This window comes from Plectropomus leopardus, chromosome 2 (assembly GCF_026936395.1).
Source record: "Plectropomus leopardus strain MGB_pleo_1.0 chromosome 2, ASM2693639v1, whole genome shotgun sequence".
NCBI classification, from domain to species: Eukaryota; Metazoa; Chordata; class Actinopteri; order Perciformes; family Serranidae; genus Plectropomus; species Plectropomus leopardus.
This window is the reverse complement of record NC_142177.1, coordinates 35,327,664-35,352,815: the sequence shown is the minus strand read 5'-3', so window position 1 is coordinate 35,352,815 and position 25,152 is coordinate 35,327,664. Positions and strand designations below refer to the sequence as shown.

Here is a 25,152-nt window from a genome sequence, read left to right as displayed (position 1 = left end):
CTTTTTATAATATGACGTCTCTACAAGCTATTCTAAGTCGTTTTCAGCCAGTTTTAGGAGGGTCAAAATTTGACTTTTTTCGCCATACTATACTATTGCCTCTTTTGCCAGTTTTTTTGACATGCTAAATTATGAGGTTTTTGGCCTTTTTGGACCTTTATTCCCACTTTGACCAATATGACGCGTCTCTACAAGCTATTCTAGGTCATTTTCAGCCATTTTTAGGAGGGGTCAAAATTTGACTTTTTTTTGCCATACTATACTATTGCCTCTTTCACCTTTTTTTTTGACATGCTAAATTATGAGGTTTTTGGCATTTTTTGGACCTTTATTCCCACTTTGACCAATATGACGCGTCTCTACAAGCTATTCTAGGTCGTTTTCAGCCAGTTTTAGGAGGGGTCAAAATTTGACTTTTTTCGCCATACTATACTATTGCCTCTTTCACCATTTTTTTTGACATGCCAAATTTTGAGTTTTTTGGCCTTTTGGACCTTTATTCCCACTTTTTATAATATGACGTCTCTACAAGCTATTCTAAGTCGTTTTCAGCCATTTTTAGGAGGGCTCAAAATTTGACTTTTTTCGCCATACTATACTATTGCCTCTTTCACCATTTTTTTTGACATGCTAAATTATGAGGTTTTTGGCCTTTTTGGACCTTTATTCCCACTTTTTATAATATGACGCGTCTCTACAAGCTATTCTAAGTCGTTTTCAGCCATTTTTAGGAGGGGTCAAAATTTGACTTTTTTCGCCATACTATACTATTGCCTCTTTCGCCATTTTTTTTACATGCTAAATTATGAGGTTTTTGGCCTTTTTGGACCTTTATTCCCACTTTTTATAATATGACGCGTCTCTACAAGCTATTCTAAGTCGTTTTCAGCCATTTTTAGGAGGGCTCAAAATTTGACTTTTTTCGCCATACTATACTATTGCCTCTTTCACCATTTTTTTTGACATGCTAAATTATGAGGTTTTTGGCCTTTATGGACCTTTATTCCCACTTTGACCAATATGACGCGTCTCTACAAGCTATTCTAGGTCATTTTCAGCCATTTTTAGGAGGGGTCAAAATTTGACTTTTTCGCCATACTATACTATTGCCTCTTTCACCATTTTTTTGACATGCTAAATTATGAGGTTTTTGGCCTTTTTTGGACCTTTATTCCCACTTTTTATAATATGACGCGTCTCTACAAGCTATTCTAAGTCGTTTTCAGCCATTTTTAGGAGGGGTCAAAATTTGACTTTTTTCGCCATACTATACTATTGCCTTTCTCACCATTTTTTTTGACATGCCAAATTATGAGGTTTTTGGCATTTTTGGACCGTAATTCCCACTTTTTATAATATGACGCGTCTCTACAAGCTATTCTAAGTCGTTTTCAGCCAGTTTTAGGAGGGGTCAAAATTTGACTTTTTTCGCCATACTATACTATTGCCTCTTTTGCCAATTTTTTTGACATGCTAAATTATGAGGTTTTTGGCATTTTTTGGACTTTTATTCACACTTTTTATAATATGACGCGTCTCTACAAGCTATTCTAAGTCGTTTTCAGCCATTTTTAGGAGGGGTCAAAATTTGACTTTTTTCGCCATACTCTACTATTGCCTTTCTCACCATTTTTTTGACATGCCAAATTATGAGGTTTTTGGCCTTTTGGACCGTAATTCCACTTTTTATAATATGACGCGTCTCTACAAGCTATTCTAAGTCGCTTTTCAGCCATTTTAGGAGGGGTCAAAATTTGACTTTTTTCGCCATACTATACTATTGCCTTTCTCACCATTTTTTTTTGACATGCCAAATTATGAGGTTTTTTGCCTTTTTGGACCTTTATTCCCACTTTTTATAATATGACGCGTCTCTACAAGCTATTCTAAGTCATTTTCAGCCATTTTTAGGAGGGGTCAAAATTTGACTTTTTTCGCCATACTATACTATTGCCTCTTTTGCCAGTTTTTTTGACATGCTAAATTATGAGGTTTTTGGCCTTTTTGGACCTTTATTCCCACTTTGACCAATATGACGCGTCTCTACAAGCTATTCTAGGTCATTTTCAGCCATTTTTAGGAGGGGTCAAAATTTGACTTTTTTTGCCATACTATACTATTGCCTCTTTCACCTTTTTTTTTGACATGCTAAATTATGAGGTTTTTGGCATTTTTTGGACCTTTATTCCCACTTTGACCAATATGACGCGTCTCTACAAGCTATTCTAGGTCGTTTTCAGCCAGTTTTAGGAGGGGTCAAAATTTGACTTTTTTCGCCATACTATACTATTGCCTCTTTCACCATTTTTTTTGACATGCCAAATTATGAGGTTTTTGGCCTTTTTGGACCTTTATTCCCACTTTTTATAATATGACGCGTCTCTACAAGCTATTCTAAGTCGTTTTCAGCCATTTTTAGGAGGGCTCAAAATTTGACTTTTTTCGCCATACTATACTATTGCCTCTTTCGCCATTTTTTTTGACATGCTAAATTATGAGGTTTTTGGCATTTTTTGGACCTTTATTCCCACTTTGACCAATATGACGCGTCTCTACAAGCTATTCTAGGTCATTTTCAGCCATTTTTAGGAGGGGTCAAAATTTGACTTTTTTCGCCATACTATACTATTGCCTTTCTCACCATTTTTTTTGACATGCCAAATTATGAGGTTTTTGGCCTTTTTGGACCGTAATTCCCACTTTTTATAAGATGACGTGTCTCTACAAGCTATTCTAAGTCATTTTCAGCCATTTTTAGGAGGGGTCAAAATTTGACTTTTTTCGCCATACTATACTATTGCCTGTTTTGCCAATTTTTTTTACCATGCCAAATTATGAGGTTTTTGGCCTTTTTGGACCGTAATTCCCACTTTTTATAATATGACGCGTCTCTACAAGCTATTCTAAGTCGTTTTCAGCCATTTTTAGGAGGGGTCAAAATTTGACTTTTTTCGCCATACTATACTATTGCCTCTTTTGCCAATTTTTTTGACATGCTAAATTATGAGGTTTTTGGCATTTTTTGGACTTTTATTCACACTTTTTATAATATGACGCGTCTCTACAAGCTATTCTAAGTCATTTTCAGCCATTTTTAGGAGGGGTCAAAATTTGACTTTTTTCGCCATACTATACTATTGCCTTTCTCACCATTTTTTTTGACATGCCAAATTATGAGGTTTTTGGCCTTTTTGGACCGTAATTCCCACTTTTTATAATATGACGCGTCTCTACAAGCTATTCTAAGTCGTTTTCAGCCATTTTTAGGAGGGGTCAAAATTTGACTTTTTTCGCCATACTATACTATTGCCTTTCTCACCATTTTTTTTGACATGCCAAATTATGAGGTTTTTTGGCTTTTGGACCTTTATTCCCACTTTTTTATAATATGACGCGTCTCTACAAGCTATTCTAAGTCATTTTCAGCCATTTTTAGGAGGGGTCAAAATTTGACTTTTTTCGCCATACTATACTATTGCCTCTTTTGCCAGTTTTTTTGACATGCTAAATTATGAGGTTTTTGGCATTTTTTGGACCTTTATTCCCACTTTGACCAATATGATGCGTCTCTACAAGCTATTCTAGGTCATTTCCACCTATTTTTAGGAGGGGTCAAAATTTGACTTTTTTCGCCATACTATACTATTGCCTCTTTTGCCAGTTTTTTTGACATGCTAAATTATGAGGTTTTTGGCCTTTTTGGACCTTTATTCCCACTTTGACCAATATGACGCGTCTCTACAAGCTATTCTAGGTCATTTTCAGCCATTTTTAGGAGGGGTCAAAATTTGACTTTTTTTGCCATACTATACTATTGCCTCTTTCACCTTTTTTTTTGACATGCTAAATTATGAGGTTTTTGGCATTTTTTGGACCTTTATTCCCACTTTGACCAATATGACGCGTCTCTACAAGCTATTCTAGGTCATTTTCAGCCAGTTTTAGGAGGGGTCAAAATTTGACTTTTTTCGCCATACTATACTATTGCCTTTCTCGCCATTTTTTTTTGACATGCTAAATTATGAGGTTTATGGCATTTTTTGGACCTTTATTCCCACTTTGACCAATATGACGCGTCTCTACAAGCTATTCTAGGTCATTTTCAGCCATTTTTAGGAGGGGTCAAAATTTGACTTTTTTCGCCATACTATACTATTGCCTTTCTCACCATTTTTTTTGACATGCCAAATTATGAGGTTTTTGGCATTTTTGGACCGTAATTCCACTTTTTATAATATGACGCGTCTCTACAAGCTATTCTAAGTCGTTTTCAGCCATTTTTAGGAGGGGTCAAAATTTGACTTTTTTCGCCATACTATACTATTGCCTTTCTCACCATTTTTTTTGACATGCCAAATTATGAGGTTTTTGGCCTTTTTGGACCGTAATTCCCACTTTTTATAATATGACACGTCTCTACAAGCTATTCTAAGTCATTTTCAGCCATTTTTAGGAGGGGTCAAAATTTGACTTTTTTCACCATACTATACTATTGCCTGTTTTGCCAATTTTTTTTGACATGCTAAATTATGAGGTTTTTGGCCTTTTTGGACCGTAATTCCCACTTTTTATAATATGACGCGTCTCTACAAGCTATTCTAAGTCGTTTTCAGCCATTTTTAGGAGGGGTCAAAATTTGACTTTTTTCGCCATACTATACTATTGCCTCTTTTGCCAATTTTTTTGACATCAATCAATCAATCAAATCTTTATTTGTATGGCACTTTTCATACAAAGAGTAACACAAAGTGCCTCACAGAGATTAAAAACAATAACAGAAATGAAAAACATTAATGAAAATCAAGAAAAATACAGACAGCCTGACCCTCCCACCCCACCTAGACGCGTACGCAACAACACACACACAATCATGTAGATATTCCCACACATATTCGCAAAGGCACCCGAACATCCACCCTTACCACCCACACACACGCACACATACACCAACACACACCAATTGTTACTAAAGAGACATGGCTAGGCACTGAGACCTGAGGCGAGGGAGAAGCTACCTTTGGGGGCCAACCTCACTGAGAGAGGTCACGGTCCAGCACCGCCGGGGCGCCGCCACAGAGACCATCCCAACCCGGGCGGACAGGAGTGCCCGCACCAAGATGCCGAGCCCTCTAGCCACCCGGGCCGAAACAGTCCACGGTACAGCACCCCCAATGGTGGACCAGAGACCACTCCCAGTCCGGTAGGCCCCGATGAGGAAACACTGGAGCTAAAAACTAACACAATAAAATAAGGTAAAGAACATAAAACCTAAGAACGTAAGGGACTGAAACAGTAAAATAAGACAAAGAATACAAGTGCACAGTAAAATAGATTAAAGGTTATAACCGCTAATAATTAGATAGATAAATAAATGGGAGACTAAAACAGTGGGATAAGATAAAATAAAAAAGGAGAATAAATAAATAAATAGTTAGTTAGTTAGTTAAAAGCCTGATTGAAAAGATGGGTCTTGAGCCTCTTTTAAAACCTCAACACTGTCTGTGATCCTGAGGTTCTCCGGGAGGCTGTTCCACAGACGGGGCCATAGTAACTGAAAGCCGCCTCCCATTTCTTTTAGAGCTAACTTGTGGTATGGTTAAAAGGCCAGTGCCGGAGGACCTCAGGGTCCGCGAGGTTGATAAGGTAAAAGCAGCTCAGTTAGGTAAGAAGGCCCAAGACCTTTGAGACACTTAAAACAAGTAAAAGAACCTTAAAATCAATCCTGAAACGCACCGGGAGCCAATGAAGCGATTTTAAAACCGTGTAATATGCTCCCGCCCTCTGGTCCTCGTCAGCACTCGTGCGGCCGAGTTCTGCAATAGTTGTAAATTGGAAATGCTCTTTTTGGGAAGACCAGAGAGCAGGGCATTACAATAATCTAGACGACAAGAGATAAAAGCATGCATCAGTACCTCCGTGCTGGCCTGAGAGAGAAACGGGCGGACTCTGGCTATGTTCTTTAGATGATAAAAACCAATTTTTGTTGTGTTTTTGATGTGTGGGATAAAAGTAAGCTCAGAGTCAAAAATCACACCCAGATTTGTTACAGATTGTGATGTTCTAAAAGCCTGTAACTTTGGTAAAGTCTCTCTTTCTGGCCTTCAGGACCGATGACTAAAACCTCTGTTTTGTCCTGGTTGAGCTGTAGGAAATTTGCTGCCATCCATGAATTTATGTCTGAAATGCAGTTAAAAGGGCATCAATAGGCCCTGTGTCATCAGGAGACACAGCGATGTACAGTTGAGTATCGTCAGCATAACTATGAAAGCTGATGCCGTGACTCCTGATGACGTCCCCAAGGGGAAGCATGTACAGATTAAAAAGAGTTGGGCCTAAAATTGACCCTTGGGGAACCCCACACTTTATCTCATGGATTCCTGAGGAACATGTATCCATACTTACAAAGAAGTGTCGATCTGTGAGGTAGGAGTGAAACCAGTTCAGAACAGTACCAGAGAGGCCGACCAGGTTCCTCAGTCTATTTAATAAAATGTGATGGTCTACTGTATCGAAGGCGGCGGTTAGATCCAGTAGTACCAAGACAGTGATTTTATGGTTATCTAAGTTGAGCCTGATGTCATTTAAAATCTTTACAAGGGCCGTCTCGGTACTGTGATTCATCCTAAAACCAGACTGACACCTCTCTAAAATGTTATTTGTGGTTAAAAAGTCATTTACTTGGTTAAACACAAGTTTTTCCAAGATTTTACTTAAGAATGGTAAGTTCGATACAGGTCGATAATTATTAAAAATGTTGGGATCTAAATTGCTCTTCTTCAGAAGGGTTTCACCACCGCCGTTTTAAAGGAGGTGGGAAGACACCGCCTGAAGAGAGCAATTCACCATGTATATCAATTGTTCCTCAAAGAATGCATGAAACGTTTTAAAAATGGAGTGGGAATTGGGTCTAAGAGGCAGGTTGTGGGCTTTACTTGGGAGAAAACTCGACCAAGTGTCCTCGCATCTACCAGGAAAAACTCTCCAGTGTTTCCTCCGTAAAATCAATGATCCGGTGAGTAGACACTTAAAATCTGATGCGGTAAAAGACTGATCTGATGTCATTGATTTTACTTCTGAAGTGGTCTGCAAAATCCTCTAAAGGGCATCACTTGGTATCTTGGAGGGTCTATTAAAATTTGCATTTGTTAAAAGGTCGATTGTGGAGAAGAGGAATTTTGGGTTGGTTTTATGGTCGTTGATTAATTTTTGAAAGTGAGAAATTCTTGCCTGTTTGACAGTGTTATTGTAGGTTTTGAGGTGTTCACGGAATATTTCGTAGTGAACTGTTAACTTTGACTTTCGCCATCTCCTCTCAGCACTCCTGCAGTTTCTCTTCAGCTTTTTGATGTTCATATTTCTCCAGGGCGGTGTAGGTTTTGTTTTAACAGTCTTCAATTGAAGTGGGGCCACTGTGTCCAGTGTTGTCTTTAATTTATTGTTAAAACTGTCAACAATGAAATCACATGGTGCTGGTAAAATATCTGCTGGAGTGCTCTGTAAAATCCGGATAAACTTTGCAGCCACTTCAGAAGTTAGGTAGCGTTTCCTCACTGATCTCACCGGGGCCTCCGTTGATTAAAACTGGTGACTGTAAAAAACACACAAAGTGGTCAGACACAGCCAGATCCACAACAGATGGCCCACCAATGGACAGGCCATAAGTTATGACCAGGTCCAGGGTGCGCTTCTGCTGTGAGTTGGCTGTGTGACATGCTGTCTAAAATCTAGGCAGTGTAAAAGGTTTAAAAATTCTCTGGACACTGTGTCTGAGGAATTGTCCATGTGCAAGTTAAAATCACCAGTTATTAAAATTCTATTGTATTTACTATAGATAATTGATAAAAGTTTCGAAAATTCATTGATAAAAGATGATGAGTACCTGGGTGGTCTGTAGACGGTTAAGCAAAGAATGGGGTTGTTAAAAACAAAGGCATGATACTCAAATGATACGAAGTTGTTAAAAAATACTTCATTTGAGCACATGGTAATCTTTGTAATTGAAGCAGTTCCGCCTCCTTTTTTGCCCTCTCGAGTTGAAAATAAAAAGTTAAAATTTGGTGGGGAAGCCTCAGTGAGAACGACAGGTGCATCAGTGCCAAGCCATGTCTCTGTCAGTAGAATGATGTCTAAGTCGTTGTCTACAATAATATCATTTATAATAAATGATTTGTTTAAAAGGGAGCGCACATTCAGGACAGCTATTTTAGTGTCTGCACTGGACGTGTGCTTGTCACCTCCAACTTCGGGGATTTTTTAAAATACAGTTATTTCTATGAACAGACCCTGGTCTTACCTGTCTGTTGTTTGTAATTCTGGTTTTGATTGTCTGAATATTATCCTGCGCCTGTATAGTGGTGGGTGACAGTGGAGGTGAAGGTAATTGGGAGGCAGGGGTCTGTAAGTGCAGTGTCATTAGTGAGTCAGGAGGAGGGTGTGGAGCATGAACGGATAGTCAAGTCAATGTTCACAGATAAAAGATGTGAACCATTCTTGTTTGGGTGGAGGCCGTCGTGTTTGAAAAGGTGGGGCCTGTTTAAAAAAGCTGCAAAGTTGTCAACAAATGGGATACCTTTTCCCAGGCAGTATCCCTTCAACCACACGTGCAGCTGACGGCGCGGGAGGTGGTGACGCCACCGTAACGAGGGAAGCGGGCCTGAGATAATTAACCGCTTCCCCGTGTCCAGCAGGTGGTCAATTAGGGTGGCGAAGTCCCGTTTAAGAAGCTCCGACTGCTGGTATTTTAGGTCGTTGATGCCGGCCTCCAGGACCAGTGTAGAGGCTGAGCTATGCTGAGCACTCAGCTGCAGAGCGGAGGATGCAACGTCCCTGACCCGTCGCCAGGGTGGCAGAAGGTCCGGCCGCCATGCACTGCCACGTGCCTGACCATGGAGGTCCCAACCACCAGCACAGAGGGCAGGTGCGCCTCCTCCAGTGCGTGCATTTTGTGACTGGGCCATGGATGGTGGAGAGCGGGGCGTGTGGCTCCGTGCCTCACGGAGGAATTCCCAGGTAAGCCCCAGCGGAGGAGCGCGCTGTTGTTGTGCAGCACGAACACTGGTCAAATCAGACCGTTAGGACCCGGGTGGTGTCGGTCGCGGAGCGAGGGCAGCCACTGCCCGTTGAGGGTATCCGGAACCCGGCTGCTATGGGTGGTCGCGGGATGTCTTCGGACAGCGTTCTTCAGCAGCCTCATACGCGTGGCCGAAGACGTTGCCCGGGATGGCAGCTGTTGGTCCCGTACTCCAGCGGCGCAGCGGTGGGGCCCACCCGGAGGCTGCAGCGGAGATGACAGACCGGTGCGGCAGCGGGGCGCCGCTGCCTTGGTGCCCGCCGATGAGGAGGGACCTGTGGGACCGGTGGGAGGAGTGTCTCCTGGGTGGTGAGCTGCGGTCACCGCGTCGGTCCGAGGCGGGGACGGTGCAGCAGCCTCTAGAGGGGAGCTCAGACACTGACCATCGCCTGGAGCACCAGCCTACTGCGACAGAGCCTCAAAGCGGTTGGAGAGTAGGAGTGGAGGCGAGGTGGTTCCAGCCAAGGTCCTAGATCGGCCACGGGTAACCACCTCAGCCCATGAGCGCTGGAGACGCGGGGTGGAGCAGAAGGATGGCCGCGGACCGGTGGGATCCCAGGGCACCGTGTCCTGGAGAGCCGCTGAATACGAGGAGATCCGGAGACATTGCTCGTGGGCGATGGTCATACACTGGTCCAGCTGGGCTTCCTTACTCCTCAGTTCCTCGGAGAGCCGGCGGACATCATTCAACAGGTCAGCGATCTTTTTTTCCGCTTTCCTTAGTTGGAGATGATGGTCTTCAGGGGACATGGCGGTAGCCATGTAGCATAGCTTAGGTTAGCTAAGAAGCTCGCGATAAACAGAGGGACAAAACCGGATTTTTCCGGGTCACTTCTGTTTAGTTTGTCGTCTGTGTTCGCTCATGCGTGCCACCAAGGCAGTTAGTTTGTCCGCAGAAGTTGTGTGAGTTTAAAAGCTTAAAAGTTTACACAGGAGCGAGCGATTAGCCTAGCCACCAGGCTAAAAACAAACCTGCTAAGCTAGTCCATAGAGTCCGGTAGGCCGGATAAACTAAAGACCCAAACGTGCGATGGTTAAAATCTTCGACCTCGTTAAAAGATGAAGGTAAAACAACCACAGTCTAAAAGTAAGAAGTATAAGAAGTCGCTTTAAAAGTAGAGAAAAACGTTAGTTCATGACAGAGTAACTGGCCGTACGCTCAAAACACGCAAAACGCTGACGCATGCGCAAAACCATGCGTCAGCGTGGTTATGAGGTTTTTGGCATTTTTTGGACTTTTATTCACACTTTTTATAATATGACGCGTCTCTACAAGCTATTCTAAGTCATTTTCAGCCATTTTTAGGAGGGGTCAAAATTTGACTTTTTTCGCCATACTATACTATTGCCTTTCTCACCATGTTTTTTGACATGCCAAATTATGAGGTTTTTGGCCTTTTTGGACCGTAATTCCCACTTTTTATAATATGACGCGTCTCTACAAGCTATTCTAAGTCGTTTTCAGCCATTTTTAGGAGGGGTCAAAATTTGACTTTTTTCGCCATACTATACTATTGCCTTTCTCACCATTTTTTTTTGACATGCCAAATTATGAGGTTTTTTGCCTTTTTGGACCTTTATTCCCACTTTTTATAATATGACGTGTCTCTACAAGCTATTCTAAGTCATTTTCAGCCATTTTTAGGAGGGGTCAAAATTTGACTTTTTTCGCCATACTATACTATTGCCTCTTTTGCCAGTTTTTTTGACATGCTAAATTATGAGGTTTTTGGCATTTTTTGGACCTTTATTCCCACTTTGACCAATATGATGCGTCTCTACAAGCTATTCTAGGTCATTTCCACCTATTTTTAGGAGGGGTCAAAATTTGACTTTTTTCGCCATACTATACTATTGCCTCTTTTGCCAGTTTTTTTGACATGCTAAATTATGAGGTTTTTGGCCTTTTTGGACCTTTATTCCCACTTTGACCAATATGACGCGTCTCTACAAGCTATTCTAGGTCATTTTCAGCCATTTTTAGGAGGGGTCAAAATTTGACTTTTTTTGCCATACTATACTATTGCCTCTTTCACCTTTTTTTTTTGACATGCTAAATTATGAGGTTTTTGGCATTTTTTGGACCTTTATTCCCACTTTGACCAATATGACGCGTCTCTACAAGCTATTCTAGGTCATTTTCAGCCAGTTTTAGGAGGGGTCAAAATTTGACTTTTTTCGCCATACTATACTATTGCCTTTCTCGCCATTTTTTTTTTGACATGCTAAATTATGAGGTTTTTGGCATTTTTTGGACCTTTATTCCCACTTTGACCAATATGACGCGTCTCTACAAGCTATTCTAGGTCATTTTCAGCCATTTTTAGGAGGGGTCAAAATTTGACTTTTTTCGCCATACTATACTATTGCCTTTCTCACCATTTTTTTTGACATGCCAAATTATGAGGTTTTTGGCCTTTTTGGACCTTTATTCACACTTTTTATAATATGACGCGTCTCTACAAGCTATTCTTAGTCGTTTTCAGCCATTTTTAGGAGGGGTCAAAATTTGACTTTTTTCGCCATACTATACTATTGCCTCTTTCGCCATTTTTTTTTGAGATGCCAAATTATGAAGTTTTTGGCCTTTTTGGACCATAATTCCCACTTTTTATGATATGACGCGTCTCTACAAGCTATTCTAAGTCATTTTCAGCCATTTTTAGGAGGGGTCAAAATTTGACTTTTTTCGCCATACTATACTATTGCCTTTCTTGCCATTTTTTTTTGACATGACAAATTATTTGGTTTTTGCACTTTTTTTGGCCTTTATTCACACTTTTTATAATATGATGCGTCTCTACAAGCTATTCTAGGTCATTTTCAGCCATTTTTAGGAGGGGTCAAAATTTGACTTTTTTCGCCATACTATACTATTTCCTTTCTTGCCATTTTTTTGACATGCCAAATTATGAGATTTTTGGCATTTTTTGGACCTTTATTCCCACTTTGATCAATGTGACGTGTCTCTACAAGGTATTCTAGGTAATTTTCAGCCATTTTTAAGAGGGGTCAAAATTTGACTTTTTTCGCCATTTTTTTGACATGCTAAATTATGAGGTTTTTGGCATTTTTTGGACCTTTATTCCCACTTTTTATAATATGACGCGTCTCTACAAGATATTCTAAGTCATTTTCAGCCATTTTTAGGAGGGGTCAAAATTTGACTTTTTTCGCCATAATATACTATTGCCTTTCTCGCCATTTTTTTTGACATGCTAAATTATGAGGTTTATGGCCTTTTTGGACCATAATTCCCACTTTGCACAGTGTGGCGCATCTGTGCAAGCTATTCTATTTCATTTTCAGCCATTTTTAGGAGGGGTCAAAATTTGACTTTTTTCAACATACTATAATATTGCCTCTTTGGCCATTTTTTTGACATGCTAAATTATGAGGGTTTTGGCCTTTTTGGACCTTTATTCCACTTTGTATAGTATGACGCGTCTCTACAACCTATTCTATGTTATTTTCAGCTGTTCTTAGGAGGGGTCAAAATTGGACTTTTTTCGCAATACTAGTCCAGTCTTTTCTCTCTGCTTTTTACTACAGTTTGTAGTGACAACTTAAGTTTGACTAAAAAATAAATTTTGACCATACTGTGTGTAGTTTGAGAATACTAGAGATGACGGTGCAGACTCCACCCCCTCCTTCTTACCTTGTCACAGGTGTGCAGAGCGAAGATGATGGCCAACATGCCTGTGGATGGGTAGCGACCATGTCCTTCGGTCCACCGATCGTGAGCATACTTGAAAAACACCGGGTTCACCACCAGAACCTATACACACACACACACACACACACACACACACACACACACACACACACACACACACACACACACACACTTTCCATTTTAACATGTTTAATGTGTTTAGAGTTCATCTGCTCTCTGGCTGTTTTTTTTTTTTTAATATATTTTGCATTTCGATAAGCAAATGCAGTTAAATTTCATTAGTACAAATGAATTTTCTCAAAAAACTGAACTTGAAGACAAAAACTTTGGAAAAAAAAATTTTTGTTATGTAAAAAAATTTATTTTAATTTACTTTGTTGAATTTGCTCTTCTTTTCTGCTATTCCTGTGCTTTACATTTTGATTATCAAAATAATTTAGGTTTAGCTGTATGATGAGAGTAATTGAAGGTGGAAAAGAGCATTCAATAGACATCTGTGATAAAAGTTATGTTTTGAAGTTATAAAAACCAAACTGTTTGTGAGCTTTTTATGTACCTGCAAAAATATCTGTTGCATGATATTTTCATCACTTTAAGAGTAAAATGAAACTGCAAACGTGAGATACAACAACATATCAGAATAAAATCTTAAATTACACCTTTAAATCATACAAATACATAAAATGTGGAACTGATAAATCTATAACTTGACTGAAACTTAATAGCAGAAGAAGAGACTTTCTCCAGAAAAACAATTGAAAACAGTGCTGAGGCAGCAAAAATTGATCGTAACAACAAAAGCAGAATTTTAACAGTGTGCTTTGGAGAGTTCAAAGGGTTTATCATACCTTGTCTTTATCCGCCTCCACTCGCTCTTTGACCCTCATGTAGGTCCTAAACACATATAGAAATAATAACTGGTCAAAATATATTTTGAATACTGCATATTAAAATACAGTTTTTTTATGTTTCTCTCTACTTGCATTTTATTGTATAAACTCCATTTGTACTGATGTCTGATGTCAATATTCATTTAATACATATTAATAATCAGCCCCATTGTGAGTTTCTAAACATCTATTATCATTTCTGTATGTGACCAAAAATATACCGTGCAGGTGAACAGACTCAGTACTCATTTCAGCCCTGTTTGTGTTCATGATATGTGTTAAGTTTTGACTACATAAGTATGCATTTTAGGCCGGAAAGCATGTTTTTATCTGCTCTTTGTTTACATTAGTATACTGTCCACTGGTAGGTGCTTTTATGCCAAATTCATTCTATCTGGTGCAAATTAAACATATAGTAAATCATTAATACATATTGATGTACATGTATATTTTGTATTTGTACTATCCATGTTTCTGTTTCTAACGTTTGTAATATATTTTGAATAATGTGCATTTGGATATGTCTATTCTCTGAAAAATATAGTTTTTTAATAAATAATTTTTTTAAATAAATGCTACATTATAAACATATTTTCTTATGTGTTTTTCAGATTTTGTTATTTCTATTTATATCATATTGCCCCAGGACAGGACAGGTGTATTAGCCTATTAGATAGATTTACCTAATAAACTGAGTGTTTTTCTCTCTGTATTTGCTACATTTTGAATATATTTGTATAAATATTTCTTACATTTTAACTTCGCCGGTGGACAGTGCACTGGTCAGCCACTCCAGGTCTCTGAGTTTAAACGGCAGCAGGACGAGGCTGACGCCATGGCCAACATCCACTGCACTCTCCGGGTACAGGAAGTGATGCGTTGTTCGATTCCCAACGTCTTTCTCAAATCCCCGAGTCACCGCCTTGTTCATCCTGGAAAGGATTCAAGTAAGGAAGATGAGGAGGAGGAATAGTACGATGAAGAGAAGGCTTAGATTTGTGTTTGTATGGACACACGCACCGGAGAACTGAGTTGTGGGAATCGATCAGGATGCCGTTTCCTGACTGCCGTAAGTTGCCCGAGTTGCCAACCACGGCGCAACTACGGCAATGAGAAGGGAGGGGCCTGAAGTCCACAGTGGGCGGGGAAATGACCTTGAACATGTCTGACATCACTTTCTCTAGAGTCTGGTCATTACCAGACCGCTGAAGACTCTGTGGAGAAGTGGAGGAAATCGAAATATTTACACATAAATGCTTTTTAAATTCATATTCTGGAAGTCAAGCTCCTTAAAAAAACATATAAATACATATACACATATACTTTCCAACAGCTCAAAAAGCTGTTTTTTATTCCTTTCTGTGTTTTATGCTTTAAAACCTGTTTTGAACAACACTCAGCTCTGGTTGTTGTTTTAGCTCACACAGTATAAGTATATACAGTATTGTGGATCAGACTGATGATGCTAGCAGTATTTCCACCCCATCCCCCCGCCCCCCTACAGCCCCCACCTTTAATCTACTAATGGTTTCTGCAGCAGGACTTAATCTATAAATGCAGGAAAAACACTCAGTCATTTGTCTCTTCATCCAGACAGCTTCCACAGAAACAAATTTAAGACTTTTCTATTTATATTTCTTGATAATACAGATTTTTATGAATGGTCCTAACTATTTACTGAAAAACAATGTATGGCCATCATGCATTATTTTACAAACTCTTCAACAATTTGTGTCTGTGAATGAGCTGATTTAACAATTCTCAGTGTTGACACATCACTTGAGTGCTGACCGGTCACTTAATGTGCAGCCTGCATTCATTTTCTGCATAGAGGCTCACACTTTGTGATTGCTTTTCCACCACAATCACTTACCAGAGAAAGCCAAAAAGGACACCTGAAGATCTTATTTCTTAGCTACTGTGGAAAAAGAATGTTTTGGTTGGACTTTTTTTGTGCCATTTTGATGACATACTATACTATGACTTTTCTGATTACATTTTGATCAAATACTAACCTTGACGTTTCTATATTAGAATTTTATGACAGAGTGTATTATGTAAACTACATAATATATTATGCCTTTTTGTGCTCTTTCGATGCAACACTATACTGTGACTTTTTTGATGGCATACTATTTCATCACTTTTTTCTGACATTCATCATGGCAATCAATATGACTTGTAAAATGTCAAAAAGGTCACAGTATGTATGTCATTAAAATGACATATGAGAAGTTAAAGTACTCATTTTTTAAACTCGATATCAAACCTCAGAGTGATTCATAAACATAATTTGTCATAATAAATCCTCAAGTAGAAAGAGCACCAGTAACATTATTCGAAACTGTACGTTATCTGAATGTTTCCTTACCAGCCACCATTTGAGCGCATCAGGGTCAAATTTGTTGTTGGTATCTCTGAGGATGGGCTGCTGTTTGGGGTCATAGCGTCGGCTGAACCATTCTGACCCCCCCAGGTCTGAAATACAGGACTCAGTACAACCACATGACCTGCATCAGGACGACATAGAGGAATAAGACAGAGACAAAACAGTGAATTATGGGATACAGAGTCTGTGACCTCCTGCGTGGCGTTACCTCAGGTTATGCTCTACAGGCTTCTCCTCTGCTTCAGGTTGGGTGGTCCTGGGCGGAGGGGTTGTCCTGGGATGGTCAGGGGTCAGAGCAGCAGGGGGGGCGGTGGGTTTGACTACTGCAAAATACAAGAAGACAGATTCAGACAACACTGCATCATGGGAGCTCCGCTAACACTGATATCATCGCTGTGAGACAGTCAAATCACTGCTACTGCTAATAGTACTAGAGGTCGACAAATTATCTGCCTGGCCAATTATTGGAGCCGATATTTGGCATTATGGCGGTTATCTGTATCTGCCTTTCATTCTTATGATTGTCAATAAAATTAATTATTTAATAAGGACAGAGAAAGTGCTAGCATGGGAGGAACGTTTACTTTGTAAAACCTCTGGGAGCTCTTTTTATTTTTTATTTGTAATTTAAATTTTCACTTGACTTCACTTGCTGTATATGATGTTGAGAGTTTCAGTTTTGATTAAACATTTGCTAAAGGCATTTAAAGAAAGTAACACTACAACCACAACTACTATTTTTTTAACAGAAGCACAACACAAGCTGTTTCAATGTGTAGAATATAAACCTCATTTAAACTAAACAGGGAACCAATTTTATCAAAACAGTATGAACTCTTTGGACGCTCTTCTTTGAATATTGATCAAAACAGCAACTTTCAGGTCATGTCTTGGATATTTTCTGTCTTGACTGAACACTTTAAACCTTTCTTTTAAGTCTTGTCACACTTTTAGTTTCTGACTTTTTTTAGGCTAGTGATGCTGTCATCAGCTCCTCACCTGCCTCCCTGCTGGTGGGCGTGGCCCTGCTGATGGGCAGAGCTAATGACAGAGGCAGGAAGTGTCTCCTCTGGATGCTCTGACTGGCGAGCATTAGGAAGAGGATGGCAGCGATCACCACGGCAACGCACAGCTTCCTCCTCAACAACATGGCTGGACGGACAATGAGCGGGCGGTGGCAGGAGGAAGAAGGGTGTGTTGTTGAGCTGTCAATCCAACGTTCAGCCTGCTATGTCAGCATATTTGGTCATTGTTGTCATCTGGACTTTTTCGTTCGTCCTGTGATCTCTCCACACAGCTTCATCTCCATGAAGCCTGAACTTCCTGTCCTGTGCACCACACTGCTTTACGATTGGTGGAGACGGGATCTATGGTCACACCTGGGTCGGACAGAGAGACACAGTGACACAGTGACATGACAAATCTATTATCAATGATAAACTATTCATTACAAATTAATTATCCATAATAATCTATAAAAAATAATAATTCATAAAAACGGTGTAACCAAAAAATGATAGTCCAATACATCTATTCAAAACAAATTATTTCTTCACAATAATCTATATGTGATAACATAATTATCCATAACAAGCTAGTTATCCAAAACAAACTTAACAAATCAGTTATCCAATAACTGTAACTTACCTATAGTAAATAATTCATTAAAATTCATTTCCCATAATAAACTTTAACAAACTATTTATTCATAATAACTAATGACAAAATAATAGTTCATAACAAACTCTGTATATAATTTTCCTGAGCAAACAATAGCACATTATTTATCTAATACAAATTAATTTTAAATTATTCATCCAATACAAATTACAGATGACAAACTAATTATCCATAACAAACCAAATTTAAAAATTAAATCATCCACAGCAAACAACGTGCAAAGCAACAACAGAGATGAAATCACCAAAGCTTCTCTTTACTCTCAGGAAACTCCAATCACAACTAGAAAATGACCAAAAACAGTAAAAAAAAAAAAAAATTAAAAAAGTGACGTTCAACCTGAAGAACATGAAGCCTGTATTATAACCACACATGTTGGTGCTGATAATGACAGAAGAGTTTTTTTCAGAAATCATGACATCATCTAGGCTACAGCAACAGCAAACACACTGCCTGATACCTTGAAAAACACAGGAAGAGGAAGAGAGGTCCAGCTTTTGATTTCTGCTGATGAATGGAGTCACCCTCTTCCTCCCTCTTCCTCCTCCTCCTCCCACACCCCACCTCCCCTTCTCCTCCTGCAGGAATGTCTCCCTGCAGACAGACTCACTCTCTGAATACCAATCAGATCTGGATTCAGTTCAGCTTCTCCTGTTTCAGCTCGCTCTCTCCTCCTGTATGCTTCAATGTCTCTCTCTCACTGTGTGTGAGTGTGTGTGTGTGTGTGTGCGCACACTCTGAATCAGCTGATCTGTGTATGTGTGTGTGTGTATTCCTTCACTACTCTGTTGTGTAACTGAATATTTATTATTTCATAACATTTGCTGAAACTGCTTCAACACAAGCGCACACATTTAGCACTAATAGCATTAGTTTTCCTTCTGAAGCTCCAAAGCTCCTTTCCGACCTGAAACTTGTTACTTACATGTGATGTGAATTTTACACGTCTGTCTCACCACTGAATGAACTTTAAGCATACAAGTCCTGACATAAATCTGACAAGGCTGGACCTGTGACATTTCTGTAAAACTAAAACACAAGCCAAGTTTGAACTGAATGTGTCACATTAACATAAAGGTTACATCAGGACAAGGCTCAACACAGAGAGAAGTTAAACACACGTTATTTTCAACCTGTTTTGGTTGACTATGTTGAATTCATCACTTAATTATCCCTTCTCCTTGAAAAAAAAACAATTTAATAAACTACAAAGTGAATTGAGGAGATTTCAAATTCAGGAGTTGATGGTGTTTGTGGTGTTGATACAAATTTCACTCTGTAAAGAGTTAATTCTACATTTTGGGTTAGGGTGAGTGACATAAGAGTCACTAAACCCCCCATGTTTGGCTTGGGTGCCTCCTCACTGGAATCTGAAAGAAGTATCAAAAATGGGCAGGGCTGGGAGGAGGGCTAAGACACAACCAGTCACCAACCGTGCCACCTCTCGATCCACAACCCCTCCCTGCCTTTACAATTATAACAGATCACTTATTCACCCCGCACACAAACTCCTCAAATTGATGCTGAAGGAACTTAGACTAACTTTTTTTGAGATATGGCATTCACAAGAATGGGACATGCACGAATGGACAAACTAACGGATGAATGTACGGACGAAGGTACAGACAACCCAAAAATATTATGCCTCTGGCCACAGCTCAGAGTCCCATATGTGCTGTTTTAGTGGAACTGCAAAACCTTTAGAGTTTAGAGAGGGGACACAGAATGATAAAACAGACACACACGCGCAAAAACAAAACAAAACAAAACAGATTATTTGATTATTTATTATTATATAAACAGTTTATATGTAGCTTTGCAGTGCCTGAGCAAGGCCAAATTTCCTCTTAGGTGGACAACAAAGTCCATCTATCTCTATCTCAAAGTTTGCCGCCCCCTGCCTCTACCATCAGCTACCGCCACACAAAGGAAACACTGTTTGTCTTAGCATTTTTAAGACTTTTAATGCCAATTAAAGCCTTTTTTTAGATTAATGAATTCAGTGCCTTTTAAGACTTTTTAAGGATGCATGGGAACTATGTTTAAGGAATAAAAACAGAATAAATTTTGGTTGAACAAATGTTTTATCATAATTAAAACTTTAAACGTGTCTTTAAGGCAAGCAAGTGCAAAAAGTCTGACGAGTAGTCAAGGAGGAAACGAGATATACCAGTGAGATTTCTTGCATTTTTTCATACGATGAAACTGGTAAACCGCTGCAGTCCTGTTAAGCAGATTCTCTATGTCAGTGTAGTATAGAAGGTGTAGCAAATAATAACCAATTACTCAACCACAGCGACACAAATGTCCAGCTGACAATCATCACAGAGCGTTTTTGTCTCTTCATTTAATGATTCTCTGTGTGTCAGCCACTTCGTCTAAAAGGCAAAAATACTTACAGAAAGCGAGAAAGCAAAAATGTTGTGTATTTCCTTCCTGGAAACTGGCTCAACACTTCTGTAACACCTCCTACACTACCTCTCCTCCTCAACCTCTCTAACTCTGATTATGGAAAACATGACCAGCTGAGACGAGTCAGGGCAAATACTGATTAACATTTCAACACACACATATTTGTTCACGATATCTGTATCTTCCCAAGGCGGGAGAGGGCGGTGCTGTCATGAGAAAAAGTTGGGAAAGTTCCCGACAGGAAGCTGTGCTACTGGAATAGCACCTGTATTAGCATGTCAGCACAGACGTTGACTGTGTGCCATGTTGACTGTGCAAACCTGCTGTGGTACAAAGGGCTTTAGCACAGTTCGAGACAAAGTGATCAGCCAGATGTTTGATCTGAGTCCACACAGAAAACACAAGGATCGATGACTCTGTTAAAAATTAATCATTTAAATAACTAAACAGATTAGTGAACAAACAGTGAAGAGTGAGGAGTTGTTTGAAGCCTAAAACAACAGTCACTTTTCAGTTTCTCATCCTTTTCAGACTTCACAACACACAACTCTGTGGTTTTGTCAAGCAGTTTAGGTAACAGAGGGGACTTTTGGATGTTGAATGTTACTTTGTTTCATTCAGATATAATATGATAGAATAATCGGCAGAGAAGCCTCAAAGTCGACTCGCATTTTGGTCAAATAAGGGCAATTTTGTTTTAGTTTTGCCATTGTACACAAAGCAGCGCAGAATAAACAACAGCTTTAAAATGTGGTGGTAAGTAACAGAGGCCAGAGTGGTGCAGAACAGAGAAAGAAAGAGCATCTGCAGTGTTTGAGTGTTTATAAAAACACAAAATATCTGTAGTAAAGGAAAAGCATGAAGCACAAGCACATGACAAATTAAAGTACTGAAGTCCCCCCGGAGTCAGAGTCGACTGAATGTCCTCATTGTTTACAGCTTTAGACATGTCAAGACAATCCTATTCGCTCATCCTATTTTGCTGAATATTAATGTATTCATTAGGGTTCAGTCTCACCAGAGGCACCACATTATAATATTATCACAAAATTTAAGTCACACTACAATATTATTGAAATTTTCCATGTTTTGTCACATGCTGAGGATTGTGATATGACTTATTGCAATATGTTGTGATTTATTACCTTTTTCAGCAAAAATGTAAAAAAGTCTATGTGTCAGAATCTGTTTTATCTGATAGATCGCTTTTGGCTGCCTGGGCTGCTAGTACTGCTAAAATACTCAGGAAGGAGATGTGCTTGGTTGGAAATGGTGACAGACATGCCGTGGGAATTTTAAAATAAAGGAGTACCTTAAAGATGTTGATGCATATCAGTGTTTTCATATTGTATTTATGATATTACAACATGTATCACTTAAGTCCTGAATCAATCCAGATCGATGTATCATTACACCCCCCATTACTAACAGTCATGTTATTATTGAATTTAGGTACAAGGGCTGGGCAATATAAAGATATTACATTTTATTGAGATATGAGACTATATATTGTCTTTGATATTTGACATTGTAATATCGTGATATGAAAATAGTGTTTTTTCCTGATTTTAAAGGATGTATTACAGTAAAGTGACGTACTTTTCTCAACTTATCAGACAGTTCTACTTGTTTTAATACTTGCCTTTACTCACTTAGTCATTAAATCTACATTACTAATGATTATTGATCAAAAATGGAATTGTGTTAATACATATTCAAAGCACCAATGGTCATTCCTACAATATTGTCACATCAAAGAGGGATTTTTGTTTAAAAAAAATGCAATGTTCAATTCTGTCTCCCAGTTCCAGCATTAATTAAGTGCTTTTGAGGAGATTGAAAAATACCCAAATATATATCCTGTATCAAGATACAGCCTAAATATAATGCAATACAATTTTCAGCCTATATCACCGAGCATTCCTGTTACAGGCAAATGTAATTTGATTAAAAAAGCTTTGAAATGAGAATTTACAGTAAGGGAACCACCAGACGCACAGTTACTCGTTCAGACTGACCAACATGGATGAAACAACAAGACTTAATGTGAACTGAGTATGAGAGGGAGAGTTTACAGGACAGTGGAGGGTTAATGGCTATCAGCTAAGTCACAGTGTCTGTTATTTTAAGGTTTAGAGGGAGGAGGGGGGACGGCAAGGTTAAAGGTCACGTGGTTTCCTGTACACAGAAACCCATGTGAGAGGACTGCTTCCTTTCTCTCTCTCTCTTTCTGTGACCTCTGACCTCTTTGTTGACACCAGAATGGGAACCAGCTGCTCTGCTGTTGGGAGTACAGCAACGAGCTGGGAAATAATAATACCACAGAAGAACAATGATGTCAGTTCTCCCATATGCGGCCAGAGTGATTAAGATTTACACTTAATTATCTTCTCTCTTAGTTTGTTCTGTTTACACAACTGAAAAACAGGAATGATAAGACTCTACGCTTAAGCGGTATTATGTTATCATAGTATACCAGGGTATCGAAAAAATTCTTCAAGTATGATTTTCAATACCGTCAGAAATACAGACGCTGCTGTTTGTTTAAACTGGTACAGAGAGGCTGTATTGTGGTGTACAAGACGTGCCTTTCGTGATCAGTCTGGTGGAACAGATAGCTGAGCTGAGAAAGACGGCAACTACAAGTAGTGGCAGTGTTTCCTCTACACTCATTTAGGAGTGGCGGCCCACCACTCCTAAATCCTATCCGCCGCTCCTTTAAATGTCATTTTTTTTGGTTGTTTTTTTTTTTAAATTGCAAATACACCACCGCTGCATCACAGCACAGTCCTGCACTGCGTTGGGTGTCGCGAGTGCTGAGGCAGATAACTATCTTGCTCCGTGTCTACTCTTTGGGGTAGATACCACCGCCCCCTCCCACCCCCCAACAGAACTAACTGGTGCCGACGTTAATTAGCTACTCGCATCCAGGCATCAGGTCGGAGAGTCAGAGGAGTGTCGGCTTGAAAATAGCGTGCAACTTACCGGAGAAAAGGTAGACTTATTAGCTTAAGAAAACTTATAATAGATTTTATTAGTTAAATAAACATTCGCAAAATATTGATGGCCAGCTAAGGTTACGTAGCTTAAGTTAATTGGGCCCGGTGCCAACTCAACTCAGTGTCGCTAACGTGAGTAAACTAATTGATAGCATTAAGCGATATACACGCCATGATGTATTTTTACATTCAGCCTTTAAAAAGCGATTTTCATGCCAACCATTCAATAAAAAGGGGCATTATGCTGGGCATAAAACTGAAATCTGCAGTCAAGCGTCATTTGTTTACACCGCCACGGCTCCCCGGAGAGCCTGCCCCCGCTGCTGAAAAAAATCCTAGAGGAAACACTGAGTGGGGATGCAATGCAGGACTATTAAAAAGGAAAAATGCCCCTGCCCCTGTCAGTCAGTGTTTTGGGTTTAGTCTTGATAACAAATGCAAGCCAGCCAATACAGAGGAAGCTGCTTGCATTATTTTCCCCAAAAAAGTTGTGGCTAAAGAATATAAGTGGGAAGAAAATCTATTTTTGTATCTGTCATGATTTTTCTTAATGGGACAATTTTAAAAATCCTTTTTTTCCTCCAGAATCGATATTTTTTTTACTAATTTTTAAAAGTACATTTTTTGTTTACGCTAATGTACAGTTTGATCATGTATATTACACATGGGTTAATACACGTTAATTTAAAGGTGTACTTGAAAAATCATTGTTCTACATGTTATTTAACACTTTTCTATGCAGGTGAAATAAATGTCAAACTGACTGACTGACGTGCTGCACATTGCTTTTGGAAATTTAACTAATGGTCTCTAGAAATGTAGGATTCAACTTTTCTTTTTATTTGAGAAGGAAAAGAAAATCTCAATAATCAATACTAGCGAATCGCAGTACATGTAGAGAATGTAGAATATGACACGCTTACTGGTGTAGTCACGGTTCATTTTTTGATTCTGAGAACTAACTTTTTCGGTTCTGAACAGGTTTCATTTTTATCAAACTGCTCTGAAAGATTTGAAATAAGGTGCAAGAACCAAAACAGAATCTGTCACATGTTGGTGGTAAAGGGGTAAAAATGCATCACACATTAGCTGCTGCAAAAGTGAAGTCAAAGTGCACCCCGGCCACAGCTATTAAACCCATGAAAAGCCAACATCAGCCACAGCAGGTGCTTTCGACAGATCAAGAAAGTACAAAAAGGATAGTCAAAAATGCAACTGTACTAAAATACACAGCAAAAGATATAGTACCTTTCACACCATAGAGAAAAAGGCTCTTTTCTTTTAACAGTTATTATAATTATTGGCATTATTATTTTTCAAATGCAGGACTGCCCTACTCAGCCGCTTTCTTAAAAGACGACGACAGATTATTGGACAGGCCAATTATTAGGACCGATGTCTGGCATTTTGCGAATCATTAATGATTGCCAATAAAATTAATTAATTACCAGTGCGTATTACACCAGGAAAGGCAGTCTCCAATACATGCAAAGAAAGTGTCAGCAAGGGAGGAACTTTCACTTCCTAAAACCTAAGGGAGCTATTTTAAATTTATTCATTTTTAAATGGTTTTTTTTTTTAATTTCTTTCATTTTTTTTGTATCCAAATTCTAAATTTCAACAGAAATATTTTAATTTTCTTTGTAAATGCATACCGGTTCCAAGCATCAGTTATCGGTCTAATCAGGCCTGAAAAACCAATATTGGTTGACCCCTAGTTCTTAACAACAAAAAATTGATTAGATCACTGAACAGGCTTCAGGGGCATCAATCTCCCTGACGTGGCAAGACAATGACATTCTTCAACCAGTCAAGAACTGAAACCAGTGAGCACCTTCACATGTTTGCTTTCTATTATTGTTTATGTGACTCGCTAATCCACCCTGCCCATTCTCCAACCCTGACAGACGACTTTCTGGCCAAACCTGAAAGTGACGTGCACTATAACTGAAGTCGGGATGTTGGCTAAACTGTACTTGTTTATACACAAACACTGTCACAGGCCATGAACCTCAGTTATATGTCAGGAAGGAAAG

The 25,152-nt window shown here is 39.2% G+C and overlaps 1 protein-coding gene across 4 annotated transcripts in view; it reads right to left on the bottom strand.

Moving 5' to 3' along the window:
* The window catches only part of st3gal8 (ST3 beta-galactoside alpha-2,3-sialyltransferase 8), a 54,679-nt gene that overhangs the window by 20,672 nt on the left and 8,855 nt on the right, over positions 1 to 25,152 (bottom strand). For 3 of the 4 annotated variants that reach the window (XM_088069494.1, XM_088069490.1, XM_088069502.1), the window contains exons 2-8: positions 17,025 to 17,404; positions 16,234 to 16,348; positions 16,008 to 16,146; positions 14,657 to 14,850; positions 14,389 to 14,568; positions 13,595 to 13,640; positions 12,729 to 12,848 (exon numbers count right to left, since the gene is read on the bottom strand). In XM_088069494.1, coding sequence (XP_087925620.1) covers positions 12,729 to 12,848; positions 13,595 to 13,640; positions 14,389 to 14,568; positions 14,657 to 14,850; positions 16,008 to 16,146; positions 16,234 to 16,348; positions 17,025 to 17,175 — 945 coding nt within the window. In that variant the 5' untranslated portion in view covers positions 17,176 to 17,404. Of the gene's footprint in view, positions 1 to 12,728; positions 12,849 to 13,594; positions 13,641 to 14,388; positions 14,569 to 14,656; positions 14,851 to 16,007; positions 16,147 to 16,233; positions 16,349 to 17,024; positions 17,405 to 20,104; positions 20,260 to 25,152 lie in introns of those variants that run through there. The other variant, XM_088069498.1, reaches the window with a different exon arrangement.